General features: G+C 39.4%; 1 protein-coding gene across 2 annotated transcripts in view; it reads right to left on the bottom strand.

The window, feature by feature from the left end:
- The window catches only part of Ugp2 (UDP-glucose pyrophosphorylase 2), a 52,681-nt gene extending 28,897 nt beyond the window's left edge, over positions 1-23,784 (bottom strand). The window contains exons 1-3 of one of the 2 annotated variants that reach the window (XM_034509233.2): positions 23,568-23,784; positions 6,349-6,476; positions 5,462-5,569 (exon numbers count right to left, since the gene is read on the bottom strand). In XM_034509233.2, the coding sequence (XP_034365124.1) occupies positions 5,462-5,569; positions 6,349-6,462 (222 nt within the window). In that variant the 5' untranslated portion in view covers positions 6,463-6,476; positions 23,568-23,784. Of the gene's footprint in view, positions 1-5,461; positions 5,570-6,348; positions 6,477-22,755; positions 23,356-23,567 lie in introns of those variants that run through there. The other variant, XM_034509232.2, reaches the window with a different exon arrangement.
- Positions 23,785-25,669: the final 1,885 nt, after the last annotated feature.

Here is a 25,669-nt window from a genome sequence, read left to right as displayed (position 1 = left end):
TCTTCATTTTCCCCCACAGCAGGATAATTCAGTATAGCTTCATCAATGGCCCCTTTTAGGAAAAAAACAAAAAACAAAAACAAACAAACAAACAAAAAAAAACCCACAAGCCCAACAGGAACAACTAAGGCATAAAGCACTTAAGTCTGAATGAAGCTGATTAGATTTCCTGAGGCACTAGTCATTAGGTATGTGGATGACATTCTCTTCTGCTGTCCATCTTATCAATACTTATGTGAATGCTTAACTTTCATGATAAGCTAAAAGAGCAAAATTGTAATTTGGGACCATGTCAATTGAGTGTGCTTTATCTGCCCATCACTACTGAGGACTTGGCTTTTTATTTAAGGTGCTTTCTGGAGACCCTCGTTTAATTCCTATAAGAAATTTAACACATGAAGCAGGACAGATGTCAGTCAGAACAAGGTCAAAACTGATGAAGAATAAAAATGCCTTGGGGAACTGTGAGAGAGGCTCCAAGAAAAAAGGCAGAGGGCCTCTTACCTAGGGTACTTTTTGTTCCCTGGATCGTTCTTGGATGTGATTCTGAGCCTCCTGTGACAAACATTTGTATTCAACTTATGTCTACTCTTGTTAGATGTCAGAATATAGCTATAGAACCCAACCTGGTCAGTGTACCCTGAATCTGGATTTGGCTTTCTGCCTTGCTTCCATGCCATCCTACAGTATGTGCCAAAAAATTGTGTTTAAATTCTGTCCTGAGAAAGTTCTGGGAAAGGGCTGCTCTGTTAATATTTAGTATATGCTTATTGGCCTTTATTTACATGTTTTTCTAAACTCAAACCTTTCTTGGATTGTTGTTTTGTTAAATTTGAGTATAAAAGTACACAGTTGTCTACAGCATTGGACTGTAGTCCATCCCATTTTTTCAGGTCCTCAGATCCCAGGTCCAGCAGACAAGATCTGCACAGGTCAGCTGATAAGTCAACAGGCAAGTTATTAGCTTATTAAATAATGCTGGTAATAAACTGATAGCACACAAGATAATAGCTTATGTCCTTATCAGTTACTTATCTTTCCTTTTTCCTTATTACCTACTGGCATTATATATCAACAAGAAACTATAAAAATGTATGTACGTATGCAGTGGTGGCACATGCCTTTAATCCCAGCACTTGGGAGGCAGAGGCAGGTGGATTTCTGAGTTCGAGGCCAGCCTGGTCTACAGAGTGAGTTCCAGGACAGTCAGGGCTATACAGAGAAACCCTGTCTCGAAACCCCACCCCCACATCACAAAAACAAGATGTGTGTACCTCATAATTCTCCATCACAAACTGTAACTTATTTGCAAGAAATTAAAGACTTGATAATGGTGGGAAGGCCATGTCTTAAACAACTTACTGGTAAAGAACCTTCAGAAATCAATGTGCTAATAAACAAAATTCAGGTTGATTAACTGTTCCACACCGATAGTAATTGGCAGGTTGCATTAGTATGTTACTCAGGATCTATAGATAATCATTATTCAGAGGATTCCCCCTTTAAAACTTTTTTCTTTTGAAAACACCTTATGGGTATTGTCTAAAATTATATCAAAAAATACTATGGAGATTACTTTTAATGCTTTTACAGATGGCTCTTCAAAACGACAACGAACATCTTCTATATACAAATGCCACATTCTCCACAAATAAAAAACTGTAAACTCCCTTGTACAGCTCAGCAGTCTGAACTTGCTACAATCAATCAGCCTTTATTAGATGTTTCTCAGCAACTGAATATTTTAAGTGTTATAGGAATTGATACTGCCTCAACTTTAACTGTTCAACTGTGCAAATATAGCAAAAAAAACAGAATCTATAGACAAATAGTACATGTCTCTATTTTTCAATGAAACTTTATTTACAAACCACAGCAATATTCAAAACTATGTACAAAAACAGATGCAAGCCTGCAAGATGGCTCAGCAGGTAGAGGTGCTTGCACACAGGCCCAACAACCTGGGTTTGACCTCCTGATCCCACAAGGTGGCAGGAGAGAGCTGTCCTCTAACAAAGGTCAGGGCATGTGCTCATATGCACTCACATATATACATAACAACATACAAACACTCACACACAAACTATAAAAAACTACCAAAGAGGAGCCTTTGGGTGACAGTACTTGGGGGGTTTTGTTTTGTTTTGTTTTTTAGGCATACAACTTTGAAGTTAGATTGACAATGACAATGTCAATTCTAACTGGTAGATTCCCCATAATTAATTTCTATTTGGCCAAAACAATAAATATTACCTGCTTTAAAAATTAAAAAGTATGTTTATTATGCAGAAATTATTTTGAAAGAAAATTGTCTCTTATCACCTCTAAAACCGAAGAAGGGTAGAAGAGGTCAAATACAGGTGAAAAGAATGTTAATGAATGAACTATTTCCAAAAGTTAGTAACAAAATTACACAAAGTACATACAATTTTTGCTTCTGCAATCCAAAATCCTTGACATCATAGTGTATGGGATACAAGTGCATATTAAGACCCGGGCTTTTTTTAAGGAATATTTTTAAGTGGAAACTTATACACTTATACACACAAAGACAAAAGACCACACAAAATGCATCTCTTATTTTCTTTTCTAAGTGTTCTTTACTCATATTAACTATTCATCTTCATGAAAATTCTGACTCACTACATGGACGGCCTTCTGAAAGGAGGATTTGTGTGGGTGCTACTGAGCTGCAAACATCCCAGGATGGGTCTGACTTACTTCTTTCTCCATCCTCCAACCCTTTAACAACTACCACTCTGTATCACAACCTTTCAAAGTACACAAAGACTTCTCCACTAGCAACACAGATCCTTGAACCTTAAAATACAATGAAAATTACAGATACATGTGCTTTCCTTCCTTTCTTCAAAAGGTTAAATTCATCTTGGATGTAAAGAGTTAAGAAATGAGAAAATTGCCAGGTAGTGGTGGCGCATGCCTTTAATCCCAGCACTTGGGAGGCAGAGGCAGGCAGATTTCTGAGTTCAAGGCCAACCTGGTTTACAGAGTGAGTTCCAGGACAGCCAGGCTTACACAGAGAAACCCTGTCTCAAAAAGCAAAAAAAAAAAAAAAAAAAAAAAGAAGAAATGAGAAAATTGGGCTGGTGAGATGGCTCAGTGGTTAAGAGCACTGACTGCTCTTCCAGAGGTCCTGAGTTCAATTCCCAGCAACAACACGAAGGCTCACAACCATCTGTAATGGGATCGTATGCCCTCTTCTGGTGTGTATGAAGACTAGTGTACTCATATAAATAAATAAAAATAAATAAATCTTTTTAAAAAATGCTCTGTTTAAAAAAATGAGAAAATCACATCTTTAGAACTAAATCTGCTACTGATTTAGTTAGTTGAGGGTCTTTTTAAAAAACATATTTATTAGAATCTTTTTGATAAAGGTAGTACCTGTAAAATGAAATAAACGTAAATATTTTCTACTTTTTGGCACAAAGAGAGGAGGCAAAGATGAGTTCTCAGTTTGTTGCCCAGTATGTTATAACTCAGCATCAAGTGACACTCTGGCTCACTGTGCACAGTAGCTGAGACTACAGGACAAACTGTACACCACCAGCTAATCCTGTCAGTTAGCAAACTTCGGATTGACCTTTAGTTCTCAGTTTAGTTAGAAACTGTGAAGGGTTGCTTGTAGAGCTGGCTCACCCTCAGCATTAACCTACCAACTGATGCTTTAAAGCCAGCATAGCACTGGAACCCCCCTGCAGGGACCAGGGTCTGCACAAAAGGGCTACTGCCTTGCCCTTAGCTAACATCAGGCTCTGTAATAAGTGTCCAGAAAGCAGCACGGCTCCCGGGTCTGCTGCTGGAGCGCACCACCAAAAATCAACTGAGATTATCCAGTTAGGAATAATTCCAAAAAAAAAAAAAAAAAAAAATTCTAAGTACTTAGAGTGACTAACGCTATCACTGGGTTAGGTCTGTTCCCAAATATCTTTAAAAACTGGATGAATCTATGTTTAGTTCTTTTTGAAAAACATACCTACCTAGAAGAATTCTCTCAATTTCTTTGGCAAAGAAAATATTAATTTTGTTACTTAATTACAAAGAATTAAGTCATAATAATCAATGTGCCAGGAACAAGTAAAACAAAGACCAAAATTAGGGAGCCCCCCTTTATAATTAACATTATAGAGAAGAGAAATTTTTAAAATTGTTTTTATTATATTTGTTTATTTGTGTGTGTGTGTTTGTGTGTGTGCGCGCACATTGCAGATGTGTAGAGGGAAGAAGACAACATTTAGGATTCATTCCTTCCTTCTAACATTCATAACATCAGGTTCTAGGCCTTGAACTCAGGTCTTCAGACCTGCATGGCAAGCACTGGCCCCTTTCCTGCTGAGCTACACTGCCAACCCAGAGAGAAAAATTTTAACTTCAGTGTTACTAATAAGATAATATACTTCAGACAACTAATGAGAGATTTTGTTTGTTTCTTTCCTTTTTTTTTTTTAACAAACATGTAACTTATAAATTTTAAAAAGTTAGGTGCTTTTCTACATGTGGGAATAAGAGTATTCCTAAGCAGGAACTTATTTCTGACTTCCTCATTAAGAAAAAAATCTACTGCTGACTCCATTAGCTTAAACTGCTACAGATGGGGTGAGCAGACCTGAACCACAGCAAACTTTGGTACAATGGGACCAGACTTCAGTTAGTTTGCACTGAATCCTATTTTAAAACTGTTAATAAAGCAAGATTACAGACATAAGAAATGAACACCACACATGGCAAAAACATCAAGTCTATACAATGCTTCAAGTAAGATAATCTATTTTTACATATATCATCTTAACAACTTGTGAAGTACACAAAACACCTGGTATTATTCTCATTGTACAAAAAACAAAGTAGTCGAGCTCAGATTTATTAAACACCTAATACTACCCTTTACCCCTTCTCAGTGGGGCTTTTTGCTAGCAGCCCATGACAGGTGCAGGTATCGGGGCTGTGCCTCCATAACACACAGGACTTTTGATAGGTGAGGAACCTATACCATTTAAAGGAAATAAAATATGCAGAACTCCAGAAGCAGGGGAGGAGAAAACAAAAGGCATGCTAGGCTGGTTGGCATGGGCAGACAGGGTTACAGAAACAGCCTGAAAGCATGGAGAGAGCTTTAAAGTCTGGGTAAGTGCCTGAACAAGGTTTAAGGCAGTAAGAAATCTAATGGCTGGAAGAGAGAACAACATGAAATCCTTACAGTATGCTTTGTACCAAAGTAGACTGTATACTAATTACAATATGTTAAAGATGGGACAGTGCTGCAGGGAGATCAGACTTGAAGTTGAAGGCTGGCTACTTTCACATCCGACATGAAGAACCACAAAGTGAAAGCAGTATGTCTGCTAGGAAGGTTCTGTTATATATGTCCTCACAACCCACCTACAAAGTAAAAACCAACATCCCAAATTACCTTGTTTCTTACACTTTACCTAAGACTTACCGAATCTTCTGGAGGTCTCTGGATTTTACCCCAATCTACAGAAGGTCCCTTTTCTTGCAAAAATCTATGAAATAGCTTCCGAAATCCATCAAGATCTTTCTTAGTGTGCTATGAAAATAGAAGAAAATGTTTAATACATAGTAAAACTAGATACAAGCTATTAATTTAAAAATACCTTTAAGTGAAATTCTTATACTATTAGAATATAGAGTAGGACATATTTTTCAAGGCCTGTTTGAAACTGAAGTAGAAAAGTGAAGAGAAACTATATTTAAACAAGTCTTTTAACAAGCCAAACTCCTCCACTATCACCTGCTAGTCAGTTGTCATGGACCCCAAACAACTTTAGTCCCTATGAATTTCAACATGCTCTTTATTACATCCCAATACCCTTCATTACTTCTGAGTGCAAATAAATTGTCACCAACAGAACAAAAAGGGAATAAGACATAACTAACCTCAAAACAGTAAGTACAGACTGAATTGAAAAATAAAGGATAATGTGCTAACAGAAAAGTAAAGCTTCTCAGTTTTGGAAACCGGATAGCTGTAGCACAGTTCTGCTAGAGCTGGCTATGGGCAAAGGCATAGAGAGTGCAGGGAGGTAGACTAACTCCTTACAGACCCTACTAAACATGGTCTACCCAATGATATTGAAACACAAATTAAGTGTAATCCAGTCCATACTCTTTTAGGGATTTGGGAAATTTCCTCAGTTTAAAAAAAAAGAAGGAGGCTTTACTGTGAACAAATGTTAATGACCTGTGACTGTTCAACAATGCTAGCTTCTGATGTTACATCCTGTGCTCATTTCAGGCTGGAGAATCACCACTGGCAGCAATTATGCATGTTGACTCACAAAGCAAAAGACACTATTGAATCCTTACCTCTAACTCTTGTGAGGTTGCTGTGGTAAGTATTTTTTCTAATTCTTTCTTCACAGATAATTCTAGTTCTTGGAGAATGACCTCTTGGAACTGAGAAGCACCATCTTGAGACATAGCTTTGCTAAGATCTTAGATAAAAAAAAAAATACAAAGTCACTGATTAAAATCAGTCAGCAACAAGGAAACTTATGAATTTTGTTATTTGCAAATTAGTCAAAGCTAATAGGGACCAAAGTCTGAGGACTTGTCTTTGCTTTATAACAGGATGAAAATATGCTAAACAAAGAGTGATGGCTATTCTTGGCTGTCAACTTGACAATATTCGGCTTAACTAAAACCCAAGAGGCTGGGTACACCTGTGAGGGATTTTGCTTAATTAGATTATTTGAAGTAGGAAGACCCACCTGTAATCTGGATCGCTGAGGTGGAAGATCCACCTTTAATCTGCACCACATCTTCTACTGGAAGCCTATAAAAAGGGCATGCTCTCTGCCTGCCTGCCCTCACTCTTACTGTCAAGTTCATTCATTCACTGCCATTAAAGCCTACTTCTGTGGGACTCCAGAGTATACTGAAGACCAGCCAAGACATCCAGTTTCACAGACGGAACAACTACTAGATTCTTGAACTTGCCATTGGGTTACAGCCATTATTGGACTAGCTAGACCACAGCCTGTAGGCCATTCTAACAAATCATATATGTATGATTTATTCAATATATATTCATTCTATCAGTTGTGTTCTTCTAGAGAATCCTAGTACAGAAGCCTAAAAAAGACTTATCAGCAAATAAGTGATAAAAAGATTATCAGGGAATAAAAATCTCTGTTCTTAAAAAAAAAAACTATCTAAATAGATTCATATAAATAGAATTTATCTTTGTATTATAGCTACAGCCAGAATTATCTGGAATGCTAGTAGCCCACATACAGGACTTAATGGGAAGGCCTTATATAAAAACTGAACTACTCTCTCTTTTAAAGTCTAGTTTTTGTATTATTACTAATAATTAAGGTTTTTTTTTAGTTTTTACTTTTCTGTTGGGTATTTATAATCAAATGTATATTCACATTTACAGAGCCCCAAATTAACTTTTTCTTTTTTTCTTTTTAAAGCTAGGCAAGTGTCTGGTCCACAGGAGTTACTTGGGAGGAACCCTTAGCTCCTTTAGTTGTCTTTATCAGCTATCTTATCAGCTGGTAAGGGTGAAGGCCTTGCTACTATGTGGTTTCCCTTGGAAGTATTGCAGACTTCTCTTTTGTGTTAACCCCCCTGTTTGTGTACAGAGTGGACAGTGGTTTTGACTCCAATCTTTGGATCAGGAGGACAGAGCGGCAGGTAAGAAGTGTCCCATTATCCAGAACAGATGAGCTGGGGGCAAGGCCAAAATAACCAGCTGCCTCTTTAGTCTCTACATTTACATTAGTATAAGGCTTCAAGTACAGTTAGTGAAGACCTCAAAGGTCGGTTACCAAGTGTTGAAAACAAACCTTGCTTTAAAATTTAATTGTATAACAGAGCTTGGCAAAACACTTTTTAAAAGTAAACTTAATCCTAATACTTCAGTATAAACTATTAAAATTATTTGATAAAATTTTAAATCCTTTTTAGATATTAGTTAAAAAGTAACTTACTCTTTAAAGATAATATAAAGAAAGCGGAAAGCAGCTGTGCACTGGTGGCTCATACCTTGAATCCCACAACCTGGGAGGCAGAGGAAGATGGATCTTCTTTAGTTCAAGGACAGCCAGGGATACAGAGAAACCCTGTCTCAGAAAAACAGAAAACAAACAAAACAAAAAAACATAAAAAAGAAAAGAAAGCTGAAAGCATGGGGCCAAGTAACTTTCTCCATTTTAATTTTAAGAACAGCAGCGCCTAGAAGATTATCTTGCAGGTGAGGGCAACTGTCCACGGGGAGTTGAACCCTGGAGCAGAAGCCATCTTGCCTTTGGAGCTACTTCATTTTCCAAGCAACAGAGTCTGAGTTAGACTGCTCACAGAGTCAGAGCTGACACAACAATCAACCAAATAACATTTCAACAGAGATTGCTCATCTATTTTTTTTAAATGTTACATTATTAATTAAAATGAATATGGGCTAGTTTACAGTTTTAATTAACATGACCATTTAATTATAGTCCAATCTGGTATTATGGAAATTTTATAAAATCAGAAGCACTTGTAGATATATACACACCCTGACAGTTAGATACAAAGATAGTTTTTAAAAATACCAAATATTTGTATCATTTGTAAATGCATTTTAGACTTCTGACCATAGTATCTTTTTTATAGCCATTCTTAATCTAAATCTGTACTTTTAAAGATAATACTCTTAATATAAAGCATATGAGTTTTTATTTTTTAAAGACACGGAGCCTAGCCTGATTGTTAAAAGTTTTAAGTAGGCTGAGCTGGAACCAGATTGGTTTTTATGTAATCCTTCTCTCTTAAAGCTTAAATGATAAGAAACTTGAAAAGCCTGTTTTCAAAGATGAGATCATAGGTAGATAGGCAATGGTTGTCTTTAATTTACCTTAAAATATGATATCTGTTATTATCTTAAGACTTATCACAGCCATTTTTTGTCTTACACAATGACAAGAAGCAAGCTTATCCAGATAGTTTCACTGCTACTTGCTAGCTGGTTGGTACTTTTATTTTAAGTAGTCACAAGTTGTTTTACTCAACTACTATGGGAAATTCTGAGGGTCCACAGAGTTTTATGTTGTCTTAACATAGAATGACATATAAACACATATGAGGCAAACATTAACAGACAAACAGGTAAGTTTCTATCTCTGTCTTTGGAGTGAACAAATTTGACTTGGGAAGTCTGTAAAATGGCTTTTGTCAATTTGTCTTCAGTACCTTTAGCCAGTCAGTCATGTGAGAGTGTGTTTTCCAGGTCTCAGCTGTTTAACACTGAGAAGGCAAGGCTCAACAACTATATCTGTGGAGCCTTGAGGCTCTGTATTATTGAAAGTTCCTATGCTGCTTTAGTTAGGGATAATCTCTAGGCAGTAAAAAAGGAGTAGGCCTAGAGAAAAGAAAAGTTTTACCCATTTGAAAAGTAGCAGAAAGACCTGTTAGGACACAAGGAGAAAAATCAGACTTTTTGGAAGTTTCCATAAAACAAAGAAAGCCAAGACAGGAAACAGACTTAGATATGTCCTATACGTACCAGTTGGTTGGTAATGTTTGGGGGCTCCCTGATCAAGCTTTCAAGGTTTTCCTGTTTTGTTAAGGTTGAAGAAAGATCATGAATTTTAATTGCCCCTGAGAGTTCAACCAAGTATTGTTTCCAGGGGGAGTATAAGCAGAGAACTGGATATATGGCAGGAAACTTTACCTCTAGTGTGTTCTTTAGAACTTAGCTTTCTTTGTACAGCCTCCAGTCTTGGTACAGAGTAGTAGAGGCCTGTACATCAGGCCTTGAGAGCCTTTACAGCACTTCCTTTGATTTCTACAAAATAGGTCTAGTTGTAGGATGATATCTGAGGTTAAACTTTTATACTTCAGCCAAAATTTTCCTTCACCAAGCTTATGTTTAGGGCCAGACAGTAGAGAGTAAAATATGAGCCTTTTTCAAAATTCATGACTTTTAATCTTTGATGTTGCATCATGGCATATACTCAAGGGATCTTAAGTAAACACCAGTACCAGGCCCTTAAAGAGAGAGAAACATCGCTCTTACCCATTTTCAAGTTCACAAAGAGACCAGATGGTTAGCACATGCCCTTCATCCCAAGTTTTCTTGGGAGCATTAGAGCGTAGCCCCAAAATAATCAGTAACACTGGCTTGTATTTGAGAAGTTTTGGGTCTTACTCATACCCAGATAGGGATTTATCTAAATGCTACACAGTGGGTTTCCCTCAGAATTAAGTCACAAAAATACTGAAATGTTATTCCCTGCAATGAGCATTTCTGTGCTATTTAAGGCAACTTACTCCTCTTTCCTAAAAAGCTGGGAGGAGGGGAGAAAAAGAGAAGGAAGGAGGATCAGAGAGAGAGAGAAAGAGAGAGACAGAGACAGAGAGACAGACAGAGAGACAGAGAGAGACAGACAGAGAGAGGGAGGGAGGGAGGGAGAGAGAAAGAGAAACTGGCAGACAGAGAGAAAGAGACAGACAGACAGAAACTGGGTTCAGAGAAGAGGGTTGCTTATATGAAAAGCTTTGATTTTTGTTTTGTTTTGTTTTAAATTGCCACTCAGGTTTAGTTCAGTGGTAGTGTGTGTGCTTAGTATATATGAAGACCTGTGTTCAATCCGGCCTACAACAAACAAACAAACAAACAAACAAACAAACCCCACCACTACCACCACAACTTGCTGTATGTGGTGGTGTGCTCCTTTAACTTGGGAGGCAGAGACTGGTGGATCTCTGTGAGTTCCAGGCCAGGCTAGGCGATGTAGTAAAAATATGTCTCAATGACTCCTCCTGCCCCCAAACTGTCACTTAAGTTAAAAGTATAAACAGGCTAGGTTGGGCCTTTGGAACTAATCCTCAAGGAAAAATCTTTATTCATTTGGAGATGGGACTGTCTTTAGTAAATGAACAGGGAAAGTTGAAAGCAATTTTGGTATGATGAACCAGAAAATAATCATAATGATAGAAATGTAAGAAACAAGCTGTTTGTTTGTTTGTTTGTTTGTTTTTTAAGGATTGGCCTAAATTTCCTCCAATTATGAAGACAATACCTGAGAACAGAATCAATAAGCAGTAAGGACTGGGAACCTACATCCTGAGTTAGTCAGCAGAGATTAAGTTTCCCAACAAGGAAGGGTCAGGGCCCACATGCTGCCTGAAAACCAGCAATAGTACACAGTGCTCAGTTCTAGGGTTACTTTTGGTGGAGAAAACCAAAGCCCACAACTTTACTGGGAATAGGGGTAGTAGCGTGTTTTCATAATTCCAGAGATAACTCTAGTCAGATAGGACTAAATTTCCTGCCAAACAGGATTTTTGTTTCATTTCTGTTGCTGTGTTAAACAGCTTAGCAAAAAGCAATCTTAATGGGAGAACAAATTTATGTTAGTTTACAGATCTTTATGACAGAGAAATCAAGGAGAAAGAAACTTAAAGCAACTAGTCACATGCATCCACAATCAAAAGCAAAGAGAAGTAAGAAATTCTACTATATTCAATTCTCACAACAATTGACAAATAATTTGAAAGAAAATTCTAAATACAGAGGAAGAAAAAGGCATGCATTAAAAAACACATGAATTATTTTGTTCTGTGCCACAGGTCAGTTTAAACAGTTTAACTATACAATGACTTTCTTAAATGATTTATTTATTTTTATTTCATGTGCACTGGAGCTTTGCCAGTGTGATGGTGTTGAATCCCTGAAACTAAAGTTAAAGACAATTGTGAGCTGTCATGTAGTTGCTGGGAATTGAACCAGGGTCCTCTGGAAGAGTAGCCATACTCTTAACCACTGAGCTATCTCTCCAGGTCCTACAGTGATTTTTAAACAACAACAACAAAAAATTTTGTCAATTCAGAAGTTATTTATAAACTGTTTTTTTTTTTCTGGTTAGATATGATAGTCATAAAAACACTCTAAAAAACAGTGAATGAAACATTTACCTTATACTCTGGGCAAAGGAGCTAAAACTAAGTGTAAATCCAAGTTTAAATATAACACAGCAGCTATCTGAGATTTAGCTAAATAAGAAAAATTATAAACAACAACTTTAAAGGCTCCCTGTCCAGAACAGCCTACCTATTCACCTACAAGGTTCAAGGTAAAATATTCAGAATTATGTCAGTCCCTATTCTCCCTATTAAGCCAAACTAGGAAAGGCTGGCTGAAAGACCTTAGATTTCTGCCAACTTAGCAAGTCCAACCTTCAGACATATCCTCAAAAAAATCCCAAACACAGATTCAATTTTGAGTTATAAAAAAATCTGTAACTTTTATTTCTCCCATTTCTTTGGTAAGTACTATATGCACAAAGATAACAATTTTTATCCCTTCTATCCTGTTTACAAATAATAAGCTTCAACAAGGAAACAACACAGTAACAAACTCATTACCCTCTTCTACCCCATCCTGCTGTCATTTTATTTCACTGGACAAAGCACTACTATAAAATTGTATTTTTGATGATTAAGGAATAAGGATGGGCTTATACAGAAACAGCTGGGCATGGTGACATACACCTGAAACCCCAGCACTCAAAAGACTAGGCAAGAGGAGTAAAAATTCAAAGCCAGCTTGACTTTCATAGTGAGACCCTGTGTAAAAAGTAAATTAAAAGGATGAAAGGGTAGTTGGTTCAACAAGAGAAGTAATCTTACATGCTTCAGCAAAGACCAAAGGCACAGTCTAAAATCCAGTTTTTTCCTTGCCAATTAGTTACTTATTCACCCCAATTTTTTAAAAGAAGGTATGGAATTTCTGTAAAGTGTAAGTACAAACTGCTGAACTTTTCTTGGATTTAACATTCTCAAGTTACAGTTCTGGCAATGGCAACTGGGTTTCTAAGAGAAGGTCAATTAAAGAATCCCTTGAATAATGTAAGATTTCCAACCTCGTAAATGGTTTCCTCCACTTCCTAGCAAACAGAATTGGTCCTCCACTACTTCAGACAGAAAGTAAATTAGGAATCAAACAGCTAATAAGCATAGTCACAAGCCAAAGAGCTTTTAAAGATGCAAGCAAGCGATTACTCTCCCCTTCTACTTTCCTCTCACTCTGGGAAGAGGAATCTGAGGGTGAAATAGTGAGATGACTTCCCCAAGGTCACAGACCAGGCGGGTACTGGGCCTATAAAGCAAAGGTTTTTGCTCCTTACTGTGAGACCCATTCCACCACAGTAAATCACCACATCCTGTTCACTTTCCTCTACTCTGACTTTCTTTAAATTTTGGAATAGAAATTCCTAAACATCACTATCCTCCAAAGCCTATCTATCCAACTAACAGAATAACTGGGCTTACTAGAATCGGTTGATTCCTAATTTACTGGCTTTTCTTAATTTAATTGGCTTTTCTCAGACCCACCTCCTGCTATAATCGAGTTCTTTTTTATTCACAAGAATAGAAATATCACTACTGTGGAAGTTTAGCTCTCCAAGTGCAGGAGGAAGGAGTCAGGGAGTTGAGTAATAGTGACATTACAGAACTTTCAGAAACCCAGAAAAAAAAAGCGCAAGGTAGAAGGCATTCAATTTAGAAACTACTTTTGCTTCTTAACTTGGCAACTAAAAGGTATACAAGATACCCTTTCTCTGACATTCTAAATGGTGGTAAAAAGTAACTGCACATTCTGAAGTATAAAGCTGATTTCACAATGTGGAGGCCATGGAGTAGACACCAGGAAAACAGGAGCAACAAAAGGTGAAGAGCCATCTCTGGTCCGCCTCGCTGCTGATCCCAGCTCAACAATCAAATCTTTTTTTTTTCTTTTTTTTCTTTTTTTTTTTTTTAAACAGCATCTTTCTACACGGCCTTGGCTGTTCTGGGACTCACTCTGTAGACCAAGCAGGCCTAGAACTCAGAGACCTACCAGCCTCTGTCTCACAAGTACTGAAATTAAAGGGATTAAAAACAGAATTGTAAACATTCCAGCATGTCATCACCACTGGATACAGCTATGCATGAAGTTCAAGTGTATGCTGATTAGACACACCGGCTCAGGCTAACCTTGTTCTGGACTGTCGGGTGGTCCTTCTGTAGGAGGAGCTAAGGTGGGAGGAGTAAGGAGACCAGGAAACGGAAGAGGAGGAGCAAGGCAAGGGGGAAGACAGATGTAGGAGGATGAAGAGCCACGCATGTATGGACAGCAGTCCTGGGTAACAACTTATATTTAGGTTAGCTAATTGGGAAACACCGCTAATTGTATGGGAATATTGTTTTTGAGCATTATCAAATATAAAAGCCTTTGACTAATATTTAAGCATTAGAGTCTCATTTCCTACCAGGCCCGCGTGGATGGCGGGATGGTCTGGGCAAAGCCCAGCCTTGCGGAGACAGCTGGCATCTTGTGGGTGGCAGGGTCGGTGTCACTGCCCGAGCTGAGCAGCAGCTATACGCCACTCCTGGCCACAGGTCTAGGCTAGTCGGGAACATGGCGGCTGATTAAGAAAAGCCAGATTGGATGCAGCCGTTTTAAATATCTCCTGCAACATCCTTCAAACTCACTTGTGAAAACACTTAAAAAGCTCTTCCTTCCTGAGAAGCCCTTAGAAACAGTGATCAAGGGAGTGTTCACAGAACTTTGTTTATCGCCTTGCTTGTTGACTATTTGCATCTATTGTGTTGCTAGTTCCTCAACCTAGAACTGACCTGAATACTTGCATGAAATTAAAATGGTATAAAAGCAAAAAAGAGGAGGGGAGATGGGATAGGGGGTTTCTAGGGAGGGGAAATGGGGAAAGGGGATAGCATCTGAAATGTAAATAAATAAAATAGCCAAAAAAAAAAAAAAAAAAAAGTTTTTCTTTGGGGGCTGGATCGATGGCTCAGAGGTTGAGAGCACTGACTGCTCTTCCAGAGGTCCTGAGTTCAATTTTCAGCAACTACACGGTGGCTCACAACCATCTGTAATGGGATCCAATGTCCTCTTCTGGTATGTCTGAAGACAGCGACAGTGCACTCATATGCACTAAATCAATAAATAATTTTTGTAAGCTCTTCTTTGGGCAGAAATACATCTCTGCGATCATGTCTCAGTTTCCACAACTGTCTCCTCTTCTCTCCTACTGAGTTCTCTAAAGACTGTCTCCAGACCACTTTCTTTCTCTTCCTTCACCATTCTTACGATTGGTAAGAAATATTTTTTTTCATAACAGTTCACATGCAGAAGTTGGAGGATGGAAGTCAGATGACAATTTGCAGAAGCTGGTTCTCTCTACTATGTGCATCCGTGGACTTGGTGCCAAGTGCCTTTACCCATTGAACTGTCTCTTATGCTCTTATTGGTAGCTTTTAAATATATACCTCCCATCCAGATCCTACCCTCTCTACCACTTTCTAGATCTTTTATACCTGAATACTCAGGCTATCTCAAACTCAACTTTGTTTTATCTAAAACAGAAATCATTAACCAAACCAAGGTGCTCTTCTTGCCCCTCCTGCTTCCTACACTAACATTATTTAATCGTCCGGATTAAAGGAGCAGTCACGAGGCTGGCTCCTCTGTTACAAAACTGCTTACTGGGATCTTTACAATTGCATTCTCCCTATTTTCAATACTTACTACCTTAATGTTCGTCACCATTTTCACTTTCTGCTCTAGAGGACAATGCCCTTCTAACCAACCTGCCTACCACTCTAACCTTGTGATGCCAAGAGGTATGAATGATCCCCATCACTGTACTATGCCTTCCTTATTTGATGAATTTTCCACACTCTACTGAAGTAAACACAAATTCATGATCCAGGAATTTAATTTTTCTTACATTTTTATACATTTATTTTATGTGTATGAGTGTTTTGGCTGCATGTATGTGCACAATGTACATGCCTACAGAAGCCAGAAGAGGGCATCACATTCCCTGGAACTGGAGTTACAGGTGGTTGTAAGCTACCATGTGAGTGCCGGGAACTAAGCCTGGATCCTTCCAAGAACCACAAGTACTCTTAACTCCTGTGCCATCTGGACCATGATTCAGAAATATCTTAAACCAGATTAAGGTACCTTTTTGGATGGCTGAAGGTAGTAAAAGTGCTACAAAGTTCATAAAGGCGGCAATATCCTACTCTGTGACTTCTAGACCAGCCCTTCTAAAACTCTAATTTGCATATAAATAACCTGGAGAGCTAATTAAAACACTGATTCCTGGGCAAGCCCCAGACATACTGCCTCAGCAGTTTTGGGGTAGAGAGAATATACATTTTTCATAAGCAAACACTGCCAGCACTGCTTTGATAATATTTTATTTATTTTAATGTTTATTGCAGCCACGTTACTTGTTCTTCTTGTCTCCAATTCTATACCTCAAGGCCATGTTTGTTCTGAGATGGCACCTGGCCCAGATTGGTCTAACTCCTTCCAGCTGATTTAAACATGAAACATAATAAGACTCTGACTAGTGACACACAATTATATAGCTTGACAAAGAACTTTATAGAAATGTGTTCCTCTGTGTTGGGGGTGGGGAGGAGGAAGGGAGAGATCCGTATAAATGTTTAATAAATACTTGGGGTGATGCCTGCCAGAGAGCTAACCTGGGCTTTGTTCCTATTAGGCAATACTCTTGAGCTGTATTCCTAGACAATAAATTGTTGTAACAACAAGAATGAAAGGATATCAGACATGACAATACTACTATGCAAATAATCAGGAGCTTTGCTAATCATTCATTGCTCTCTTTATATAAAAACTGGTAGAACACATACATAAACTAGACTTCTCAATAAAATTAACCCTGTTTTCATATAATATAGTCCATTTCTTTTGATGGTGCTAGGAATTAAACCCAATGTTTTTATACATACTAAGCAAGTGTTACACTACAAAATAAACAACATGTCTAGTCTAGAATAGTTGTTAAAATCTCAATTAAAGAAGATATGCCACTTGTGGAAAACATTCAAAGTAACTTTGTTAAATAATATCACTTTTTTGAGGTTTAATAGCTGAGAGGAAAGCAAAAGTCATGCCAAGGCCTACTATACTCCTTTGTTGAAAGGGGAAGCAGTGTAACATAAAGTCAACCAAGGACCACAAGTTATCTGGCAGCCCTGTCCTGTATCTTGATATATGTATACTTTGATACACTTTTAGCCTGGAAGGGTCTTTAAGGTCAGTGAGTCTAACTTCTTACCTTGAGGACGAAGAAAGCCCAGAGAGAATGATTTTCCTAAGTGGTACTCAGGCCTTGTTGCCTGGTACCCTAGTTACTTCTCTTTTAACTGGAGAAAAGTTTCTCCACTCAATCCCACACTATTGAATTATATATCAATTACACAGTTTATTATTCCAAGTACATGCCACCAAATCAATATGAAAACTAGAAACCCAACTGTCTATCATATTAGGTGATATTAAAACTTAAACATACAGCATTCTTTTACTGCATTTTACACACTTCTACTTTTCCTTAAATATTGTTTCCTGAGAGATGAAAAAAAACTAATGAAAATATTTTGACAATCTATACTTTATTACCAAGGCTCATCTCTTAATCATTTGTATGAATTAGCCTAAAACAGTGCATATATCTATAACTCTGGGTTTTTCTGTAAGCATGAAGCCTTATAATTCTAAGCAGAACTATAACACAAATAAAATGTCGTATCAGCATTTGCCAGAACAGCAACTCTAATTGCTTTCAGGTTACTGTGGCCAAGGAAAAAAGGAGGCCTGCTCTTTAAAAGCTGTTCTCTGAAACAGTATTTTTACAACTTAGTGACTAGCAAGTAAATGCTAGACTAAGCAAACATGACTATTTCAAGTCCATGAATACAATGAATGGGTTTGCACTGCTTTTTAAGATTCAAGCAAAATCACAAAGGAATAGGAAACTCATGATTTACATAAAAAAAACAACACAAATATCTAGGAACTTTTGGGGGAAATGAAACATTTTGTTCTTTTAAATAAGCTAAATAAGACAACATAGTTTGTTTCTCTATGGTTCTCAGAAACAATCCTTGATTGTCAAAATGGTTGCAGGAGGAGGGAGTCACAACCAATTTCTTTTGGCCATAACTGAGAAAAATAAACAATGGCAACTATTGGCAAAGGCAGAATTGGAGCCTTAGACAATTATTTCACAACAAACTAAACAAGATGCCTGCATCATCAACGGAGAGAACCCAGAACAGTTTTCAAATGCAGCATTATTAGAGTTTTACACAAAAGTTGTTCCATCAAAAACCATAAAGTTTAATTTTTTGTGATGGTTTAGCAAGCCGACTTCCAAAGAATTTAGTGAGGTATTAATAGATAACCCATGTCTGATAGAATTTTAGAGATCTAAGAAACACTGTTTCAATTAATAGTGATTATGTCTGGGGATCTACTAAAAGACCAGAATGTTCACAATTCAAACACTATTTCTCCAAGTCCAAATAGAATATTTTAGAAAAGAAATTGTCAGTTGTTTTAAAAGGGCCATAGTCTTTAGAAAGCCTTCAGCTTTTACAGAATCCCACACTATCCAAGGGCTTAAACCAGCCATCCCTTCTTCATTCATTTTAAATCTGAGTATTCCCATACAAACATAGTATAACATTGTTTGAATGTATTCCAATAGCATAAATTCAGAGGTAAAACCACCATTTTCTCCACTGTACAAATAATTTTGGGATAAATAACATTATAGGAAGTTAATACGTCTTTTTTTCATTTTCATCAATAGGAGAGGTTAACTTCCAAATACTTACTGGTATTAACTTTACAGTATTAACCAAATAACCTAACTTTAGCTGGCTGGCTATACCGCATCAGACTGTTCACCATTTATAAGTTTCCAAACATTTAGGAAGACAATTCTCACAACTTTTTAAAAAAAAAAAATTCCAAAAGACATCTATTGACAAACCTAGCAAAACCCCACAATGGCTGCTGATGCTACCCGAAAATGTGACAGGCAGGAAAGAGGCAGTGTTCATTTGTGTAGAAAAGTGGAGGCACTGAATAATCCTAGTGGCAGAGAAAGCCAGAGTGGGACAGTTTCACAGGTAGGCAAAGAACATAGCAGCTCGCATCATGCTTCGTGAAAGTACCACTAGATACCTGAAGAACACAGATTTAGTGATATGTGCAGAACTTATACTTTATTGGCCCCGTGATTATATATGGACAACACACTCCTATACGGACAACTCACTTCTCTAACAGCATCATGTTTTTACTAACTCAAAATTTCCAACTAACTTCTTATGGTCTAAATGGCTGAGGAAGAAAATACCCAGCATTCTTATAAAAGCAGTGCTTGGATTTGGAGTCAAGCCAAGTATAGCAACCTTATGTTTCATATCAACCAAAAAGAATGATTCCCAATGCACAGTTCATAACACCCAGATCTACAGACCCCTGAGTACCTACTGTAAGGGATAAATGAATATAGTGAAAGGCATACAATGAACATTCAAAAAAAAGTTGTTAAGTGAACATTAAAACTGCAACTTGAGCCGGGCAGTGGTGGCGCACGCCTTTAATCCCAGCACTTGGGAGGCAGAGGCAGGCGGATTTCTGAGTTCGAGGCCAGCCTGGTCTACAGAGGGAGTTCCAGGACAGCCAGAGCTACACAGAGAAACTGTCTCGAAAAACCAAAAAAAAAAAAAAAAAAAAAAAAAACCAACCCACTGCAACTTGTATTATACTATCCAAGCTTTACCTTGCCCTACCCTCAGCTTCTGTACAGGCTTAGTAATTTTCTTTAAAATATAGCAACTTTCAAGTAACCAGACCTGAATATTAAATCTGAATATGAAAATCAAAAACTGCCGGGTGTGTTAATCCCAACACTTGGGAGGCAGAGGCAGGCAGATTTCTGAGTTCGAGGCCAGCCTGGTCTACAAAGTGAGTTCCAGGACAGCCAGAACTACACAGAGAAACCCTGTCTCGAAAAACTCAAAAAAAAAAAAAATCAAAAACTATTTGTAATTCTGTTGACGGCATGTTGGGTAGCAATGTTATATGAAAGTCATCATTATTTTAAGAAGAATAAAAGTTAATGGCCACACAGTTATTTACCCAGCTCAGTCACTTAACACAACACCCCATTTCAACTTCTCAATGACCCTGTGGCATAAGCACTAAGAGCTAGTGGAGGAGGTGGGGACAGGAGACTGACTCCATCGCCTCACCCACGCTAAGCTAGTCATCACTAAATACACTCTCAGTCCAGTTTCCAGATTCTACACAGGTAGAACCTAAAGTTCGGAAAAGTGTCTAAAATCACTTCTTAGTAACAGGAGTCAAATCATATTTCTCAATATTTATATAATTTAAGATAGGTCATAAAAACCTAAAGCTGAAAACACAGGGTAAGCTAACCTACTAAAAAAGCATATAGAACATTTTAGGTTGTGGGTATTTGCTACCTGTGACAAATTCTTTTAGAACATCTGCTTTCAAGACACTGTGTTTTTCCTGGGGATGTGTTATCTTTGTCTATCGAAATGGTCATCTATTTGGAGAAGAGGCCATTCCTAACATTTTAACCTAAAAAGCCACAGAAGGTGTTGGAAAGGACAGGGGCTGCTGGACAGGACAGGAGCTGTAAACAACTCAGGAGTTTCAGGGAGTCTCCCCAGCTATCTTTGGACATTTTTATCAGCTGTAAAATACTTCTTAGGGCTCAGAAGCTTAGATGAGACGATACATGAAATAGCTATGGCCTGACACTTGTTAGCACTTTCCCTGTGAAGCAGCATAAACAGTGCACCAATGAGTGGAAAGAAGCATCAGTAACTTCTGGGAGGGTGGGGGGGGGGGGGAGTAAGCATTGGACTGCTTTTATAAAAAGAAAAAACAGACATTTTCAACTCTTATACTTGAAAATTGATATAAGTAGATAACTCTGAAATTAATTTGTTTTACCATTTCTAATAGTAACCAAGGTAAGCACATAGAAAGCTCACACTTAAAAAAAGAAATCACGGAGCTGGGGAGATGGCTCAGTGGTTAAGAGCACTGACTGCTCTTCCAGAGGTCCTGAGTTCAATTCCCAGCAACCACATGGTGGCTCACAACCATCTGTAATGGGATCTGATGCCCTCTTCTGGTGTGTCTTAAGACAGCTACAGTGTACTCACATACATGAAATAAATAATTTAAAAAAAAAAAAAGAAATTACACAATGATAAATTCCATGACTGAGTTAAACATATTTGGAGAGAGTATCATCTTTTTGTGCAGAACTGCCTGTTTAAAAGGAAAACTACTATTCTGAGTAAAAGCAGAGAGCAAACAAATCAAATGTGGCATCTTGAATTGCATCACAGAAATAGGAATCAAAATTGAGTTTATAGTTTAGTTAATGCAATTATGTTAATTTCTTCATTTTGATACTTGTGCAGTATTTTGAAAACTGTAGAAGTATTTTAAAATAATGGGCCTTTAAAAAGAGGATATTAATGTCCACACCCACTTGTGTATACTTGATTTACAAATCTGGAGATCGACTCCACAGCAAAAGCTGTAAATGTGCAGCAACTCTGTGTGCTATCGGGAAATACTAAACTGCATGGATTACCTTGAGTTTAATACTTTTTAAATTCCTAAGAGAAGCAATTTGTTTGCTTTTCTCTAGCATATTCTTAGATAATACCGGCCTTGTGGTACTTACAAGACCAGTAAACTCTAGTTTCTCTGCCTTCCTAATCGTGAGATGTTTATTAAATCAGAACCTAAGAGGCAACTCTAGCATCATATCAAGTAGAACACCAAATTCAAACATGATGACAAAATGGCATTTCTGAGGTTAGTGCTGAAGGCAGGCATAACGGCCCCATCTTTTTCCATTAACAATGAAGGCAGCTTCCTTTAATCTATTATGCAAAACTTAAGAGTTAATAAAGTGGGGCATAACCCTGTAGGGCATTTTCATTTCCAGGGTCAAATGATGGACATCCCTAGCGTAACTTTAAAAGAAAAGGGGGAAAGGTACACGTACAGTTTCTGAGAATCACGTAAAGTGGCTGCAAACTTTACTAGATGCATTGAGCAAGATGGCTGAAGCTTTCACACACTGGGGTCTGGAAGGAAAAGTTTCTTATACATCTAGAGGCAAACTCTATACAGTTTTGTGATAGAAGTTTAAGGCAGCACTCAACAGCAACGCTACAGCTTGCTTGAGGGGTATTTGCTAATTGCTTTCTTTACACACATACAGAATTTGGATGGCAATTTTCAAATTTAAAGAAAGTATACTCTATATTTAAAAAAAAAAAAAAAAAAAAAAAGGAAAAAGCAAACAGCACTGCAGCAAAGTCATTTCTGTGACTGGAATGACCTCCAGTGTCTACAAACTACTCCAGATTTCGCAATAAATGACTCCGAGGCTCAATCCACGTACACACAAGTGGAGAACAGTATAGCTTCCTACTAGTCTTGACAAACGCATCTGCCTGCCCGTAGCCTTCTGGGTTTCCTTGTCCCACAAAGATAACTTATCATCGACTGCAAGAAGGGAACAAGAATTAATCAACAGTCAAAATCCTGTTTTGATTATTACGGTTACTATCCACGAAGTCAGAATACTATTAAAACTGATTTTAGAAGGTAAAACTAACCGCTGCAAGGCACAGAGGCATACACACACGTACATGAAATGCCAACCCAGCAAGTGGTATAAAACAGCTCAAATACCAATTTAACCAAAAAGGTCTGGCGAATGAACATTTCCAGTTCCAAACTACCCACCTACCTAGAGACTACCAATATCCAAAATCGGACGAAGCAGCCAAGAGACAGAAAGCAAAATGTCTTACCTTGTACAAATCTCGACATTTTGGGATTTTATTAAAATAATCTGGCTTATAATTTTCAATTTCTAGAAGCTGCGTTTTAAGGAAGGTCTCTCTCCCTTCCCTGCAACAACCGAAGTGTTCTTTCTTTCTCCTCCGATGTTTAACTACTTAAGGAAGAATTTGGAAAAAAAAATGAAAACTAAAAAGAAAAATCCAGAAGACGGAAACTTGGTGGGACCGACTCAGCTTGGGAGGGAACTCCAGGCTACTCAGCGATCCTGACACCAACGGGGGACGACTGGAGACTCGGGAAAAGGTAAAACCAGACGAACTTAAATTTCATCAATGGAGAGGCGGACCTAGAGCGGCTTCACCGCCCTCCGGTCTCCACGCCCTCTAGGGCAGGACTGCCGCAGGCCCCCGGCCGCACCCCGAGGCCCCTCGCAGGCAGCCGTCCAGCCGCGAGCTGCTGGCGCCCGGCGCGGCTCGGGAGGCGGGGAGGCCGGCGAAGGGGCAACGCAACCTTTTCTACAGCCCATAAATAGCCGGGACGCGGAGATGCTGCGAATTCCGCTCTCGGGAAGACAGCTGGCCGCGGCCTCCAGTGCCCGCCCTCCCCTACGCAGCCGCTCCACACCAGGGCCAGGCTCGCCCCCGCCCTCCCCCGGGGCCAGGCCGAGACCCCCGGGAGGCCTGGCCCTTTCCGACACGCCCTCGGCCCGCCCGCTCCCCGCGCTTCCACGCCCCACTGTCGGCCTCCCGCCACGCCTTTCCGAGCAAGACCCCACACGGAGGTCGCTCGGAGCCCGGCCCGCCCCTTAAGCGACACCCACCTTCCTCTTCCGTCGAGGGCTGGGGAGTTGGGGGCCTGGAATCAGGTCTCGCAGGCTGCGCGAGCGTGGCCGAGGCGGCCTCCCCTCCGCTCCCGTCACACGCAAACACCTGGAGCCCGGCGCCAGCGTGCGCAGCCCGTGACCCTGCAGTCCGCCGCCTCCTGACACCGGAGCCCCCACTTTCTCCACACACCTCCCCTCCCCCTCCTTCCCCCCCTATTGCGGAAATGTCCCTATTGCTCAGAGCGACAGGCACAGCCGCCAGTCCGGAGCCGAAGTTTGCGTAGGGCCTGGCCAATGAGACACGCGGAAGTGGCAGGGGGCGGAGCGTCGGAGACCCGAGGGAGGCGGGCGCAGAAGCGAACGCGGGAATTCCCGCGCGTGGGAGCCGCACCGGCGGTGGCACGGTGCCCAGCACGTCAGTCTATGCCTGCTGTCTGCAGATGCCACGAGCGTGCGAGAGAACCGAAGCGTGTACTTGTGCTTGCACTCCACCAGAATCTGCCCGCTGAGGAAACCCTGACCGCTGAATTCTGAACTCCTCATCAGCGGCTTCCTCAGGGACGTCAGGCCCATAAGAGGACCCAACAGCTGTGCCCACCAGTTAGGGTTTGAGGAGCGCTAGGGCGTTCAGAATCGAGCAAAGGGATGGGTTGCGTGTGGCTCACCTACAGGAGGAGGGCCTGGGAGCTTCGAAGGGAATGCCAAATAAAGGCTCTCCAGAAAGAGCCATCACTATTCGCCTTGCCTGGGATCCCACTCCTGGACACATTTGTGTTGGACTATAGGGCGTTTACTTTTCTAATAAGTCCAGAAAATGACTTATTAGCCTTAAGGTGCTTTGCTCATGATAGATCATGAAGTCTTCAAAAGAAAGTTAAAAGTCAGAACGTTGGCACCAGCCTGGGGACTCCCTGAGGTGTGCCCAGTCACAGCTAGTCTTGCCAACTATACAAGCCTGTAAGACCGCCTGTCTCCCTTACCATTCCTACTTTACCCTACTTGACCGATGATTGTCAGTGTCTCCCTATCAAGTGCCTGAAACCAACCAAGCACTTCCAGAAGGGTTTGGAAAATGTGCATTATTATTCAGGCAAGGTAAATGAGAACTTCTAAATTATTCTCTAGACAAGAGAGCTTTCATTATTCAGTCCCTTGGGCTCACATGGAAATGTTATTAAATACACAGGAAGAGATAGTGACCGTGTTGCTTATATAGAGTCCGAAAACCTTAGGCCTCCAAATATCTCAGCTAAGAAAATAAACTTTCTCCAAATGAAAAAAAAAAGTTTCTAAAATAGCAAATGCCTTCACTTTAATAACGACATTTGGTCTGGAGTGTTTGCTTAGACTCTACATCCTCTCTGAACAGTAGAGAAATTGTCCCAGCAGTGAATGGACTGTATTTATCAGTCAGTGTAAGTACTAAAACAGAACCAAGGACCTGGGGCTCCTCGTGTAAGTTAGCCTGCAAGAAAATTACATGCAACAAAGAATCTTTAATTTTTCCAGACTTATTATAGAATAGAATGGCCAGTTATTTTTGACTTGCACAAAAGATTAAAAGGGGAGGAAAGGTCTTTAGATCCAGCAAAAAACATTTGGTAGTTCCTAAGAATTGGCGTCTTGATTTATGAGTGATTAACTACTGAGATAGGACACAAAGAATGTTTGTTGTGCGTTTACTACTTTTAAAAAAAAAAGTCCCCAGAAAGTAAACCACTACCCATCTTACATGGTTAACTTTATAACGAGAGGCTGATTCTTGGCCAGAAGCACTAGAGAAACCACATTTCCAAATGCTACGTTTATAACTATAGTGCCTTGCAAATGATATTTCTTTAGAGAGAGGCTTGAATTTAAATTCCAGATCTTCAGATAGAGTTTCTCACTCCCTAAGAATGAGGAAAACCTGAGGTTCTTCAGGACCATAAAGCAATTGCTTTTTTCTCTTTTTATGTTCAGCCCCACCCCCACACGCACGGGGGGGGGGGGGTTGGAGTGGGTGGGATAGGGAGTCTCTTCTGTTTGATTTTTTTTTTTCTTTTAAGATTTTTAAAATTTTATTTAGGAGCCCAACCAAGATACTCTTGTGAGAGCTA

Source organism: Arvicanthis niloticus, chromosome 7 (assembly GCF_011762505.2).
Source record: "Arvicanthis niloticus isolate mArvNil1 chromosome 7, mArvNil1.pat.X, whole genome shotgun sequence".
NCBI classification, from domain to species: Eukaryota; Metazoa; Chordata; class Mammalia; order Rodentia; family Muridae; genus Arvicanthis; species Arvicanthis niloticus.
This window is presented reverse-complemented; position numbering and strand designations above follow the sequence as displayed.